The sequence below is a fragment of the Ascaphus truei genome, chromosome 5, assembly GCF_040206685.1.
Source record: "Ascaphus truei isolate aAscTru1 chromosome 5, aAscTru1.hap1, whole genome shotgun sequence".
NCBI classification, from domain to species: domain Eukaryota; kingdom Metazoa; phylum Chordata; class Amphibia; order Anura; family Ascaphidae; genus Ascaphus; species Ascaphus truei.
The window spans coordinates 148,522,643-148,535,453 of NC_134487.1; the positions used below are offsets into that span (position 1 = coordinate 148,522,643).

Genomic DNA, 12,811 nt, shown 5'->3' on the forward strand with positions numbered 1-12,811 from the left:
AAGGTCGGAGAGGCTAGGGCTGTGTGCATATAAGATTGTGTCATCTGCATACATGTGTATTGAAGCTCCCTTACAAGCTGTAGGAAGATCATTGGTGAACACTGAGAAGAGTAGGGGCCCCAGAACAGAGCCTTGCGGAACACCACGGGTGATATCCAAGGGGTTGGAGTTAGAGCCTGAGATAGACACATGTTGGCATCTACCTGATAGGTAGGAATGAAACCAGTTTAAAGCATGCTTCCCTATTCCAGAGCACTGGAGTTTTAAGCAAGATAACATGATCAACAGTATCAAAAGACTTTGAAAAATCTAGGAATATTGCACCAGTGAGTTGTCCCTGTTCGATTCCACTCTGGATTTCATTGCAAACGTTTAGCAGGGTAGTTACTGTGGAGTGTTTGGGGTGAAAGCAAGATTGGAATTGGCAAGGGAAATTTGTCTGGGTATAGTAATCGCTTAATTGGGAGTGAACACATTTTTCCATGACTTTGGATAGTATTGGGAGAAGGGCTATTGGCCTGTAGTTTGACACAGTGTTTTTGTCCCCACTTTTGAAGATTTGGACAACTCTGGCAGTTTTCCAGGTCTTAGGGATATGGCCTGCAGACAGGATAGAGTTGACTATGGAAGCAATTGGTTTGGCAATTGTTGGGGCATCAAGTCTTAGAAACTTGGATTGCAGTAAGTCAGGTCCACATTGGCTGCTTAGTTTTAGTTTGAGGAGCGCTTGTGTAATCTCCTTTTCGGATACTGGGCCAAATTGAAAATTGTGAGCAGTGTTGGGAGAGGGTGGGACTATAGGGGTACTGTCAGAATGAGGTTCATGTTTGTGGTTTGGGTTGCGTTTCACTAATAAGTTAGTAGCACATCCCACAAATTAATCATTGAATGCATTTGCAATGTCTGTGGGATTTGCAGAGTAATATCCTCCTTAGTGATGTTACTTGGATGTTGATGGCTAGACGGCTGGATTATAATCTTGATAACTTTTCAGAAGTTAGCTGGGTTTGATGTATTCTGGTGAAGAGTGTCAGAGTAATATTGTGCTTTTGCATGTCCTGTTTGCCTTGTGCACATATTCCGCAGGCATCTGTGGCATCTGTAGTACCAAGATCTTGTAGTGCCAGTTACTTTGCAGCTTTTCCGCAAGGCATCCCTGAAATGGTAGAGCGCTATAAGGTCAGGTGTAATCCACGGAAGGTGAGCCCCCCGTACTCTTATTTTGCGTAGTGGAGCATGAGTATAACAGAGTTTTAAGAACTCACATTGGAAATAGTTGAGCGCAGAATCAGGGTCAGGAATTAAGTCGATTATAGTGGTATATATTTGCAATTAGCATACAATATACTAAAAGTACTATTCAGACCATGAGAAATGTAAGTAAGGAAATTATAATTTAAAGAATATATTTTGTTACAGAATATATTTTGTTACAGTAATTTAAGTGCAATTTTAGATTTAAAATGCAGATTTATATAGAAATAGACAAATTTAGACAACATAAAGGGCTGTTAAATGTGATACTTACATGGCATGTAACATATAACATATAACATGCAACTCATCACAAAAGGCAAACGGATTTCTTATTTGATGCTACAAAATAAGTAAGGCTTCTTTACGCAATAGAAAAATACTAAAGATGCTGTCGTAAAAAATTGTGGGATGGACAGGCTTGATAAACAATGTATGTATCAAGACTTGTATGCATAAAACATATGCATATTTACTAAATAACTGGTTTCAGCAACTCTTAAATGTCAGATTTCCCAGAATTAGTGCAGATTAGTTGCAATTCAGATGTGCATTTCTTCAGGACTAACATAGGGATTGGAACTTTGAACAGAAGTTGAAAATATACAGTACTATTGTTTTTTGTTTTATCTATTGCGTTGGCCTGCCCTGTGCTGCACACTGGCAAATGAGTTGATTCAAATGGATGATACAGTTCACTCATTGGAGTGTTGGAATAAGAACAATGAAATCATATCCTGAATTACAAGCATAGTACAGGGTCCAAAGATGCTTTTGCTATATACTTAATTTGCTGTGGTGTTCTTCTTCTTGCTAAGGAAGTTGTGTTGAAGAGGTCCTCACAACATATTGACTAGAGCCACAGAGAATTCCAAGATAAAGAATGTGTCAGTCAGTCTCCGGCAAATGGGAACACGTGTTCACCAGATGTATACAATATTCACAGGCTATTTAAAATACAAATGTGGTGATCATTGTGATTTTGTCAACATTAACACCGCCTAACCACTTCAGTAGTAGTTATATGTAATAAAATATAAAACGAAAGTTTCTCTCTCATCACTGGGGTAATTGAACCTGTCATTCATTCAATTACAGTAGCGAGAAAAAGTTTGCGAACCCCTTAGGATTTTCACACATTTCACATATTTCAAACCTAAAATGTTAATAGATCTTAATCTAAGTACTAATAATAGATACAGATAACCTGATCAAACAAATGACACAAAAACATGATACTTTTTCAACATTTATTTATCCACAAATGATTCAACATTCAGTTCCCATTTGTGAAAAAGTATGTGAACCTTTAGATTCAGTACCTGGTGGCATCCCCTTGAGCAGCAATGACATCAACTAAGAACTTACAGAACTGCTACAACTCAGTGTTATTTGAGGGCTTCCTTGCATGGACCGCTCGCTTCAGGTCCTGCCACACATTTCAATGGGGTTTAGATCCGGACATTGATTAGACCACTCTAAAATGTGGAATTTCTTCTTCTGCAGCCATTCTTTTGCAGATCTGCTTGTATGTTTAGGATATTTGTCTTGCTGAATGACCCACTTTCGCTTCAAGTTCAGCTCACGGACGGATGGCCTGACATTCTCCTCTAGAACCTTCTGATATAATGCAGAATTCATAGTGGCCCAGTTCAGCAAAGCAGCCCTAAACCATCACACTCCCACCACCATGCTTGACTGTTGGGATAAGGTTCTTCTGTTCCAACGCAGTGTTTGGTTTTCGCCAAACATAACGTTTCTCATTGAGGCGAAAAAGTTCTACCTTTGACTCCTCTGTCCAGAGAACATTGTCCCACATGTCTTGGGGATCATCTATGTGCTTTTGGCAAACTTCAGATGGGTAACAATTTTATTTTTAGAGAGCAGTGGTTTCCTCCTGGCTATCATTCCATGAACAAAATTCTTGTCCAGTTTTTGTCTGATAGTTGAGTCATGAACACTCACATTAGCCATGGTGAGGGTGGCCTGCAGATCCTTGTATGTTACTCTGGGGTTCTTTCTGACTTCCTGCATAATTTTCTGGTTTGTTCTTGGAGAAATGTTGGTATGACAACTGGTCCTGGGTAGAGTGACTGTGGTCTTGTACTTTCTCCATTTGTAGTCTATCTGTCTGACAGTGAATTGGTGGAGCCCCAAATCCTTAGAAATGGTTTTGTAATTCTTTCTAGAGTGATGAGCATCAATAAAATGCTTTTCTGAGGTTCTCAGAGTTTTCTTTTGATCGTGGCATGACATTTATCCACACACATCTATGGTCAAGATCAAACTCACTAAGTTTCTGATCTTTATATCAGGTGGGGCCTCCCAAACTCACAATTGAAGATATAACTAATTATTTAAACACCTGCTTCTAATTATCCCCTTTATTTTAGCTGATAAAACCAGGGTTTCACTTACTTTTGCACATACCCTGTCTCTTAATTACTCATTGTTTGCCTAATTCATACATAATTTTGTTTCAAAAGACATGAAATTGTTTAATATAAACCCTATAGGAAAGTTAATAAAAGAGTGGTTTTGATTCAACAAGGTTATCATGGAAAAACAATGAGATTTCCGTAATTATCATTTGTGAAAGTTTAAGATATATATATATATATATATACATACATGCGCACACATATCTGTAGTACTTACTGTACGAGCGTAGGAAAAGTGACCCATAGAAAAAGATTGGACAGAAAAGAGCAGCACATTGGCAATTTAAATTTAAAATTCATCCAATAGCACCAAGACTAGAAAACTCTTTAAAACTAGCTGAGTGTATAAAGAAATCTTAAACGTTAACATTTTCTATTTATACCATATTAAAAGTTAGGCAGTGGAACGATATTGTAATTGTGTGTTTCATGCAAAGCACCTCTTCAGAGACGCGGGATTTGACAGGTTTCTAGACTTATGCATAAGTGTTCCTGGACACATTTAATCTAAAGTAGGGTATCTGCACTTGTGGTACCTGGGCTCCTGCTGTGCTGCAGCTTATATCATTTAGCAGAGAAGAAAAGCTCAGACCACCACAGAAGTATACAGAAATATAACAATGTTATTTATTCCCTCATATTGAGCAGCACCAGACAAAAGATAATTCTGCTTATTTTATCACATAGGTCAAGATCAACAAGCTCCGGTGAATGACTTAACATAAGGTTAATCTATGCCTAACTAATCAATCAATCAATATAATAAATATATATAGATCTTCAAAGGACAGTACTGTAATGTTATGTTATTTTTTTCCCCATAAAGAGCTTTGCGTTAACTATAATGACCGTTAGAGATAATGAAACATAAATGATGTGCAAATGAGGAATTACACTATCATCACATATCCACAAACATGTGGGAAGGATAACGTGGAACTTATCGGCACATGAATTAGGTCATATCTAAACTTGGTGTTACTCACATCCACACCTTGAAAGGGGGCCTTTAGAGTGTCTTGATTGGTATAATGCGACAGCTAGGTATGAGGTAATAAACAGTATTATATCCATCGTTATTTGCTTCTTTTATTCTCTCTTTCTCAACTTGAATTAAGTAACTATTTCACGGCCTGGATCAGAGTAATGCCGAGACACACTTAATGTCATGGCATTGAAAAAGAATGCAAAATGATGCATGATACAATAACGTGACACTAAGCCTATGCTAATGAGATGTACGACATCCATTGCTTTTGCATTTAATTAGCTTTCAGGATAGGCGTTAACCTCCCCCATCTCAGGGAACATAACATCTGTACTTGCTCTAGGTAACATCGTGCTATGAGCCATGACTCAACAATGCTTTGTGAATCTAGCCTTTAATATCTTTACCCTATACGATGATAGAAGACAGCAATACATTACCGACTTCTGGAATTCAATCTATCAACTCAAACACTTACATTACAATAAAGAACCTCTTGTGTCGCTATGCCACTATGTATCCTTTTAACTGAACTCTCTATGACTTTCTCTGCATAACTCTCTATTTTTCCAACTGTGTGCAAGAAAAAAAGCTGTGGAAGGCAATGAGACTATTGGCATAGTTATTATGCAACTGTGCCATTTATGTTCATGTTACTATGTATGTAATATAGAAGCAGTTAAAGGTTCTACTAGACCCTTTGATCCTGCAGCAGTGCACATTTGTTATAGCTTGGGATACCTTTTAATGGATCTACTAGAGAGTGTTTTATTGACGAAATGAGAGTGTCCTCTGCTTTGCAAAACCCACAGTTGGTCCAGGTCTCTTCTTCAAGTGTACAATTGCAGCACAGTGAGAACGAAGTGTATATATATATATATATATATATATATATATATATATATATATATATATATACACACAAAAAGGCAAGAATCAGCAGTCCTAGTAAAGATAATAATAAGGCCTGGTGCTTGTCCCTTAAAAATAAATAGAAAGAATATACGTTACCATCCGAGGACTGATAAAGTAGAGACAGCACACAGTAGGAAGATGACAAAAGGTTATATTAGCTTAAACAGCATCACAGATAACCGATGTTTCGACCCAACAGAGAGGTCTTTTTCAAATATATGATGTGCTTAAATTATTTTAAATCGTAAATAAGATTTACGTTTTCTTATTGATATAAAGTCCTAACCTGTAAATAGGAATAACACAGTGACTTGGGAAGACTCCGATTTTTCCGGTGACCAATGAAACCCCACGGAGCCAACCTTCCTGGAATTTCCCCAAGACACGGACACCTTCTCCTTTCTGAAGGTCTATCTCCTCGGGTCCATGAGCTATGTATGGCTGCAGAGCAACACACCTGGCAAAATAATGTGATTGTTAAGTGAAGAAGCAAGGTACTTCAACTGTGCACATTGACCAAATGACTGAATGGTTCCAGGGTATATTAATATATTATGAACATTATTTTATCCCAGCACTATTCAGGCGCATGATGAAACATGCAAGTACGTGATCATGTATGTGTATAAATTAAGTCACACATTGATATGATAAGTATGTGAATTTTGTACATAACACATATAGAAAAACAAGTGAAAAAAAATAATATTTACATTAAGATTCTCATTCATTTTTAAACGAGCAAATTATTTCACTGCACAATATAGCACCCGAATGGTTCTGTGAAAGTAAAAACAATATTCATTTTTAAAACAATATATATATTTAAATATATATCTACACAAATATACTGCTTATTGTGAGGAGAGAGATAATTTAGTAGAGGATCTGTTTACTTACAGAGAGACAATTGAGCAATTTAGTAGAGGGCCCATTTAATTATAAAGAAAGATAATTTAGAAGATGATCTATTTACGTATATACAGTATATATATATATATATATATATATATATATATATATATATAAATTAGTAGCAGAGAACCCATTTACATATATACCTCCAAGTAAAATCATTCATACTCCACGTGGAGAGATAGCTGTGAACACACCTGAGATACATGGGAAATAAAATAATTGAAATATATGTAATATAAATAAATTCAAGTGATTTCAATGAATATATCTCAGGTGTGTATCTTCAAAGCTATTGTAATATTAAGTCATGTTCTCGTCCGGAAAGGGTGTTAACTATAACAGACGTTGGTGCTATTAAAATGCAATAGAGGTGGTCCCTCTAACAACCCCTATCCACAAAGATCTGTTAAGCGGAACTCTGGGATCTAACCTGACGTTAGTTAAGTCATACCTAATGGTAGCGTTACTCCCATCCACACCCTGAAATATGGGTGGGAGAGACACATGATGGGGGTAGCGCCACATTTTAGTAGGACATGCTTAATGCCACGTTATTTGAAGCTAACACAAGGTTGTGCTAATTTAATATGATGTTAAGCCTATACAAGTTAAACAATGGCAGTTGTTTATGCATATAACTAGCTTTGGGGATATGTGTTAACATCAGGGAAAATAACCTGATTTTGTTAATGTAACGTTATGAGTCCTGTGTTATCAGATGTGGACCTGGTCTTAAGTAGAATAGAAGGAGGAGGTATATAAGTAAATGGTTCCTCTGCTAGATAGTACTCTGGCTCTCTCTCTTCTGCAAAAATAACATATTAAGCTTAGAAGGTTAGACTGAACTTTTTGTGAATTTTCAAATGTTTCTGAAATACGAAAAAAAAAAATGGAAAAAATGTTTCATCTCTACCCAGAGAAAAAATAGCCCGGTTCAGCACCAGAGGAGGCCCCGGCTCAAATTCTGTAAACACCCCCCAAAAAAACCCAATCTTCAGGTGAAATGTGTAGGATAACGGCTACAAAATGTCTTAGAGAGTGAGATTAGGTGAGTACATTGGTTTGCAATGCATGGTCAATAGTTTTAAAGAAGCCATTTGAAGATGATAGTGTAGTCAGGATTTGATGTTACTGGAATGCTTGTTTTTAAATAGGTGGGAAGGTCCAAGGAGCTCCCAGGACACCCTGGTTCTCGAGATACTTGCCTCCGAAGGTGCCCCTGGTACCATTCCATGGTGAGGAAATAAAGTGGAAGTTTAAATCTCCTACGGCACGTGGACCAATAGGAAGGTACAACATCATCTGTCGTGGATTCCTATTGGCCCATGTGCCACGGAAGATTTAAGAACAAGGAAGTAAGTGGCAGCACCTAGACAGGTATGTATCTCAGGAACCAAGGGGTCTCCAGAGCCGACTCCTTTAGAAGAGTAATTTGGTATGAAATACAATTGCTTCATTAAACTATATATAACAAAAAAGAGAGAAGTTATGTATTAATTATTTTATTTATTTTTAAACAGATCCTTTTATTCTTTTAAGAAAACTAACTGGAAGTGTTATTTTTTAAATAAAGTAATGGTATTGCATAGTTACCCCTTCTACTGTCACACTTGAAAGACTGTGCAGAAAAGAACCAGAGACCCTTTGAGTAAGGTGAGATTTTTTAGTGCAGAAAGGAATGAAGGATACTTACACGTTAGGCACAATATTCTGCTGAGAAATTGGAAAGGTCACTAAAGTTGGTCCGGGCCCCAGCGTTCCAAGAGTGGCATGGTAAAGAGAACCATTCCCCTATGCAAAAAGCACACACACAAAGTAGCTTAGTTTTTACATTCAGTTTATAAATAACTGATAATCTTCTCAAAGTTGGTCCCTGAGTTGCAGCCTAACAGGTGGCGTCAATATCTTGCTAGCTAGGTGCACAGAATACCAAATGAATTAGGGAATCATAGTGCAATTTTTACATTGTACTGAAATATCAAAATGAAAGTCCATCCAAGGTGCCTCATAACTGTCACAGCCCTCCTTCTATTCGTCTACTTTTCTGTCTAACCGCTGGCAAGCTTTGTTCAGCTAAATTGCTAATCCATTCACTTAATTATGCCAATATATGGAAGGGAACTTATGGTTAAAAGCTTCTTTATCATACTTTCAAAAGTGGTTTGACAGCAGGCTTTCTTATTAGGAAAACTTTAAACTTTAGATATTAAGGCCCATGTTCAATATAAGACACTTTCCAGCACTGGCTGACACCGTGCAGCCCATGGACTTGAATAGGATAAAAGGTGTCTTCCAGTGTTGGAAGTTGCCCTGTGGTAGAAAAATACTTAGCAAATATGGACCTCAATGTGTAGATATTATGTAAGCAGCACGCCGTATAATATTCTGGTCCATCTGGATTTTTTGTTCCAAGGTGTAATTCTATATTTATTTTTTTTGGACGATGGCATCACTCTCAAATGAACAAATAACGTATTCTTTCAATATGTTAGCCATCAAAGTGGATTTATTTGTTAAGAAATAAAGCTTTTCTGAGGAATCGGCACCTACGTTCAGCAACCTTCTTAACAATACTGAATTTGCCTATGTTAGTGAAAAAAAGAGAAGTGTTTTTAATTAACAATGTGCCAAGACCAGAAAATTCCACATGAAATGTTACAGAACAATGTAAGCTTTATAAAAAGCTACACGAATGACAGAGAATTCTCAAAACTTAGAAAACAGAAGAGCAAGAGAGAAAAAAACTCAGAACTCCACAGAACACCTCAGTCTCTATGTATAGAGAACGCAATCAGAAAAAAATAAATACTGTAGATGGCAGAAAAATGGTCAACAGCCTATATTCCATATAGTGTGAGCTCTTCTACATATGTAATTATAGTTACTGACAGAGGCACAGGAGGAAAGAATGATCAAAGAGTGGGCAAAAAATAAAAATGACTTATAATCCATTAGAAACCCTAATATGGGGAATCAGACAAATATTGGTGCAAAACAATTTCTTCTCTCATAGAAAGATATACAGGGGTGTTGGTCAGTGTCAGAGCAGATTACTAGCTGAAAAGTCAAGAACGCAGTGAGCAAAGAGCAGATGGCACTTGTGTGGATACTGGCAAGTTATGGAGTGTTTGCCAAGATGTCCTACTGTCTACAGACACAGGAAAGGGAAAAGACATCCGAGAAAGGGAAAAGCTACACACGCTTGCAGTCGTTATGAAATCCTGATAGCACTGGGAGTATGTGGTTGCCATCTTGTTTCATTGTTATTGTAGTGTTTAGCCATTAACTGCAGAACCTTTAAGAGAAATGACTGAGGTAGACAAGATGTGACATGGCAGCCACCTTGGAAGGAGGAGTTCTTAGTGCTGTTGTTGCACAGATAGACACAGCTCTATGCAGCTCTTGAGGCAAATCACTGAACACTAGTGTTAAATACATACGTTTGTTTCATACTTACCTGAGTCTAGCAAGTGTGCTTGGAAGAAAGTAAAGAAGTGTTTCAGTGTAATGAAGAACATAACAATGGTGATGAATAATGGATAAGATGCCCAGAATTAATGATAAATAACCATTTCAAGACAAGGTCAAATAAAAACCCTATCAGACAAAAACAGCAGCAGGTAAGAACTCCACCTTCCAAGATGACTGCCACGCCCCCTCTTATCTACCTCGGTCATTTCTTTTAAAGGTACAGTGCTTCCTTATACTGTTTAAGGCTAGACACTACAGCAGGAGTGGTCAACCCCAGTCCTCAAGGGCCACCTAAGAGGCCAGGTTTCCAGGATATCCCTGCTTCACCACATGTGGCTCAATAAGTAGCACAGTCAACAACTGATTCAGCTACTTGTGCTGAAGCAGGGATATTCCTAATGCCTGGCCTGGTGGTGGCCGTTGAATGTGTGTGTTATTTTTTTTTTAAATAAATCAGTTCTGTAGTATTAGATAATACGTACTAATTTTTATTTTATTTTTTTATTTTATTAATCTCTTAATGACATTTTAATTAGTTTTAATATACTGATCATCCTGTGATTTCTATAGCAGGTTTTAGCCCACCTCCCCAGCAGTGCAAGATCTTTGTAACACTTTCCTGTTTGTTAGCATTTGTTGCCAATATTCCCAGCAGTTCGAGCTGCAAACTGTAACCATAGATAATGTTACCTTAGTAATATAAGAATACATTGTAGCTGCTGAGTTACACTGACTGAAGAATTGATTTGAAACTGAAAGGCAGCCATTTACTGAACCCTGGGAAGCAGGATCTTGGATGATCAATCACAGGAGAATAAATCGACCGGCAGCTTAGGTAAATCGTTTTCAATAAAGGTAATCAAAGACTGTATATATTAAAACAAAAAAAGATGTATTTGTATTTTCTGTAAGCTGCTTGGATGGCCTCTTTAAAGCAACTTTCCAGGTTGCATTGTTTCCTTTGCTTATTATCATTTTTTAGTTCTAGATTTGAAGCAGGGTTTTTCGGAACTGAACTACGTTCATTTCAGCTCCGGGACCTCCTGCTTCCCAAGATACTTTCCTCCGTAAAGGGTGCTGGTATCTCCTTCATGGTTAAAAGTCATGTGGTCCAATAGGAAGCCACAAGGGGTGACGCCACGACTTCCTATTGGCCTGCAAGACGGGACAGTCAAAGCCGCCATTATGTTAGCCCCACAGCCCCCTCGGAGCTGCTACCTGAAGGAGATACCGGCACCCACTACAGAGGTGAGTGTCCCGGGAAGCAGGGGGTCACCAGAGCTGAAATTAATGTAGTTTATCGCTGGATACCTCCTGCTTCAATCTTAGAACTGAAAAATAACAATAAACAAAATTAAAAAATGCAACACGGTGTGCTGCTTTAATCAAGTAAAAGGATAGAACGACAACAGCCTTCTCCTGAATAATATGTTAGGCCCAATTACATCGTTATATCAAATTAGTTCCAAATACTTAGCACCGGATTGAGAATGAAAAAATTGAGTCTACCTTCTGTAATTATCTGCTAAAAATTATTTGTCTTTTTAATTGTGCTGCAGACAATACAACAATGCAGATATTGTTGCTGCATGATGTGTGACATCAAAATTGAGATCAAATTGTTCTAAACCCTTTGTAGCGATGTTGCAGAAAAGTAATTATTTTCCACAGCTCCAGTGTCTTACATATAGTATTATACTTTAACCAGAATGGTAAATAATTCTAATTATAATGATTATTTATTATTTCTGTATTGGGGTAACAAGAAGCAGTCTTACATCTAGGATTCACTAAAGCGCATGCACACGTGTGTTATACACAATTGCAGGTGAATTGAGGCAATTTAATTTGGGAAGGCAGGCGTAAACCAAATGTAGATTTTTTTTTTTGCTGTGTATTTAGATGCTCTTTTTAAGTGTCTTTACATTATTCACTAAATTGGTCTCCACTTCTCTTTTATCTTTTTAAAAGCAGGCTACACCCGTCCCAAAACCTTAAATGTAAACATTTTCATGTAAGGTAATAACTTTGTGTGTTTAATATATCGAGAAAGGACTAAATAACAATAATTAGGCCAAATCATACAAATGAAGTGACTTCATTGTTTCCTCTGTATCCTGCCATGTTTAGTGTTCTGCATCTCTCTGCTGCGCAATTGTCACTTCTTGAATTCTCATTTATGGGACTGCCCGTGAGAGGGACTATTTGATAACAGCAGGAGTGGATGTTTAAAAAGTGTGTTAGAAATATCTATTTATCGAATAGGCAGGTTTGCAGGTTTGAAATCCCAATGTTGAAAAGTTTGACATTCATTCAACTTTCCAAACAGAGCGCAAATCAATCCAGACCCAGCGAAAGGTTCATCCTCAGATTTATATACAAATACATTTGTAGAACTTATATATCAGGCAATCACAGGACACTTCAATAAGTGTAGAAAATGTGGCTTCCCATTTGCCCCCCTGTGAAGCGGGACCTCTGAACAGACTTTTTATGTTGGGGCTGCTACCGACAGCCCCTTTAGAGGTAAGAATCTCAGGAAGCAGATTTAAAAGGACTCTGATGTATCAGGAAGCAGAAGAGGGAATTTGAATTAACAAGCTTGAAACCTACTTTTTAAAACACAATATACATTGAATCACTTCACTCTGTCCTACGTCTGTCTAAGCTTCTCCTGCTGAAATCCCTCTCCTGACTTCCTATCAAATCCTGCATTACTTGCAAAATGATCCTCTCTTTTAAGTCTAAACACTCCTGTGTCCCTCATTACAGGACATCTCAGCCCTAATGTCTTGGTATGCACCTGCTCCTCTTGTGTTCTGCT

General features: G+C 37.6%; 1 protein-coding gene across 1 annotated transcript in view; it reads right to left on the reverse strand.

The window, feature by feature from the left end:
- SH3RF2 (SH3 domain containing ring finger 2) overlaps positions 1–12,811 on the reverse strand; it is a 105,600-nt gene that overhangs the window by 15,337 nt on the left and 77,452 nt on the right. The window contains exons 5-6 of the mRNA XM_075601037.1: positions 8,210–8,307; positions 5,885–6,055 (exon numbers count right to left, since the gene is read on the reverse strand). Coding sequence (XP_075457152.1) covers positions 5,885–6,055; positions 8,210–8,307 — 269 coding nt within the window. The remainder of the gene's footprint in view (positions 1–5,884; positions 6,056–8,209; positions 8,308–12,811) is intronic.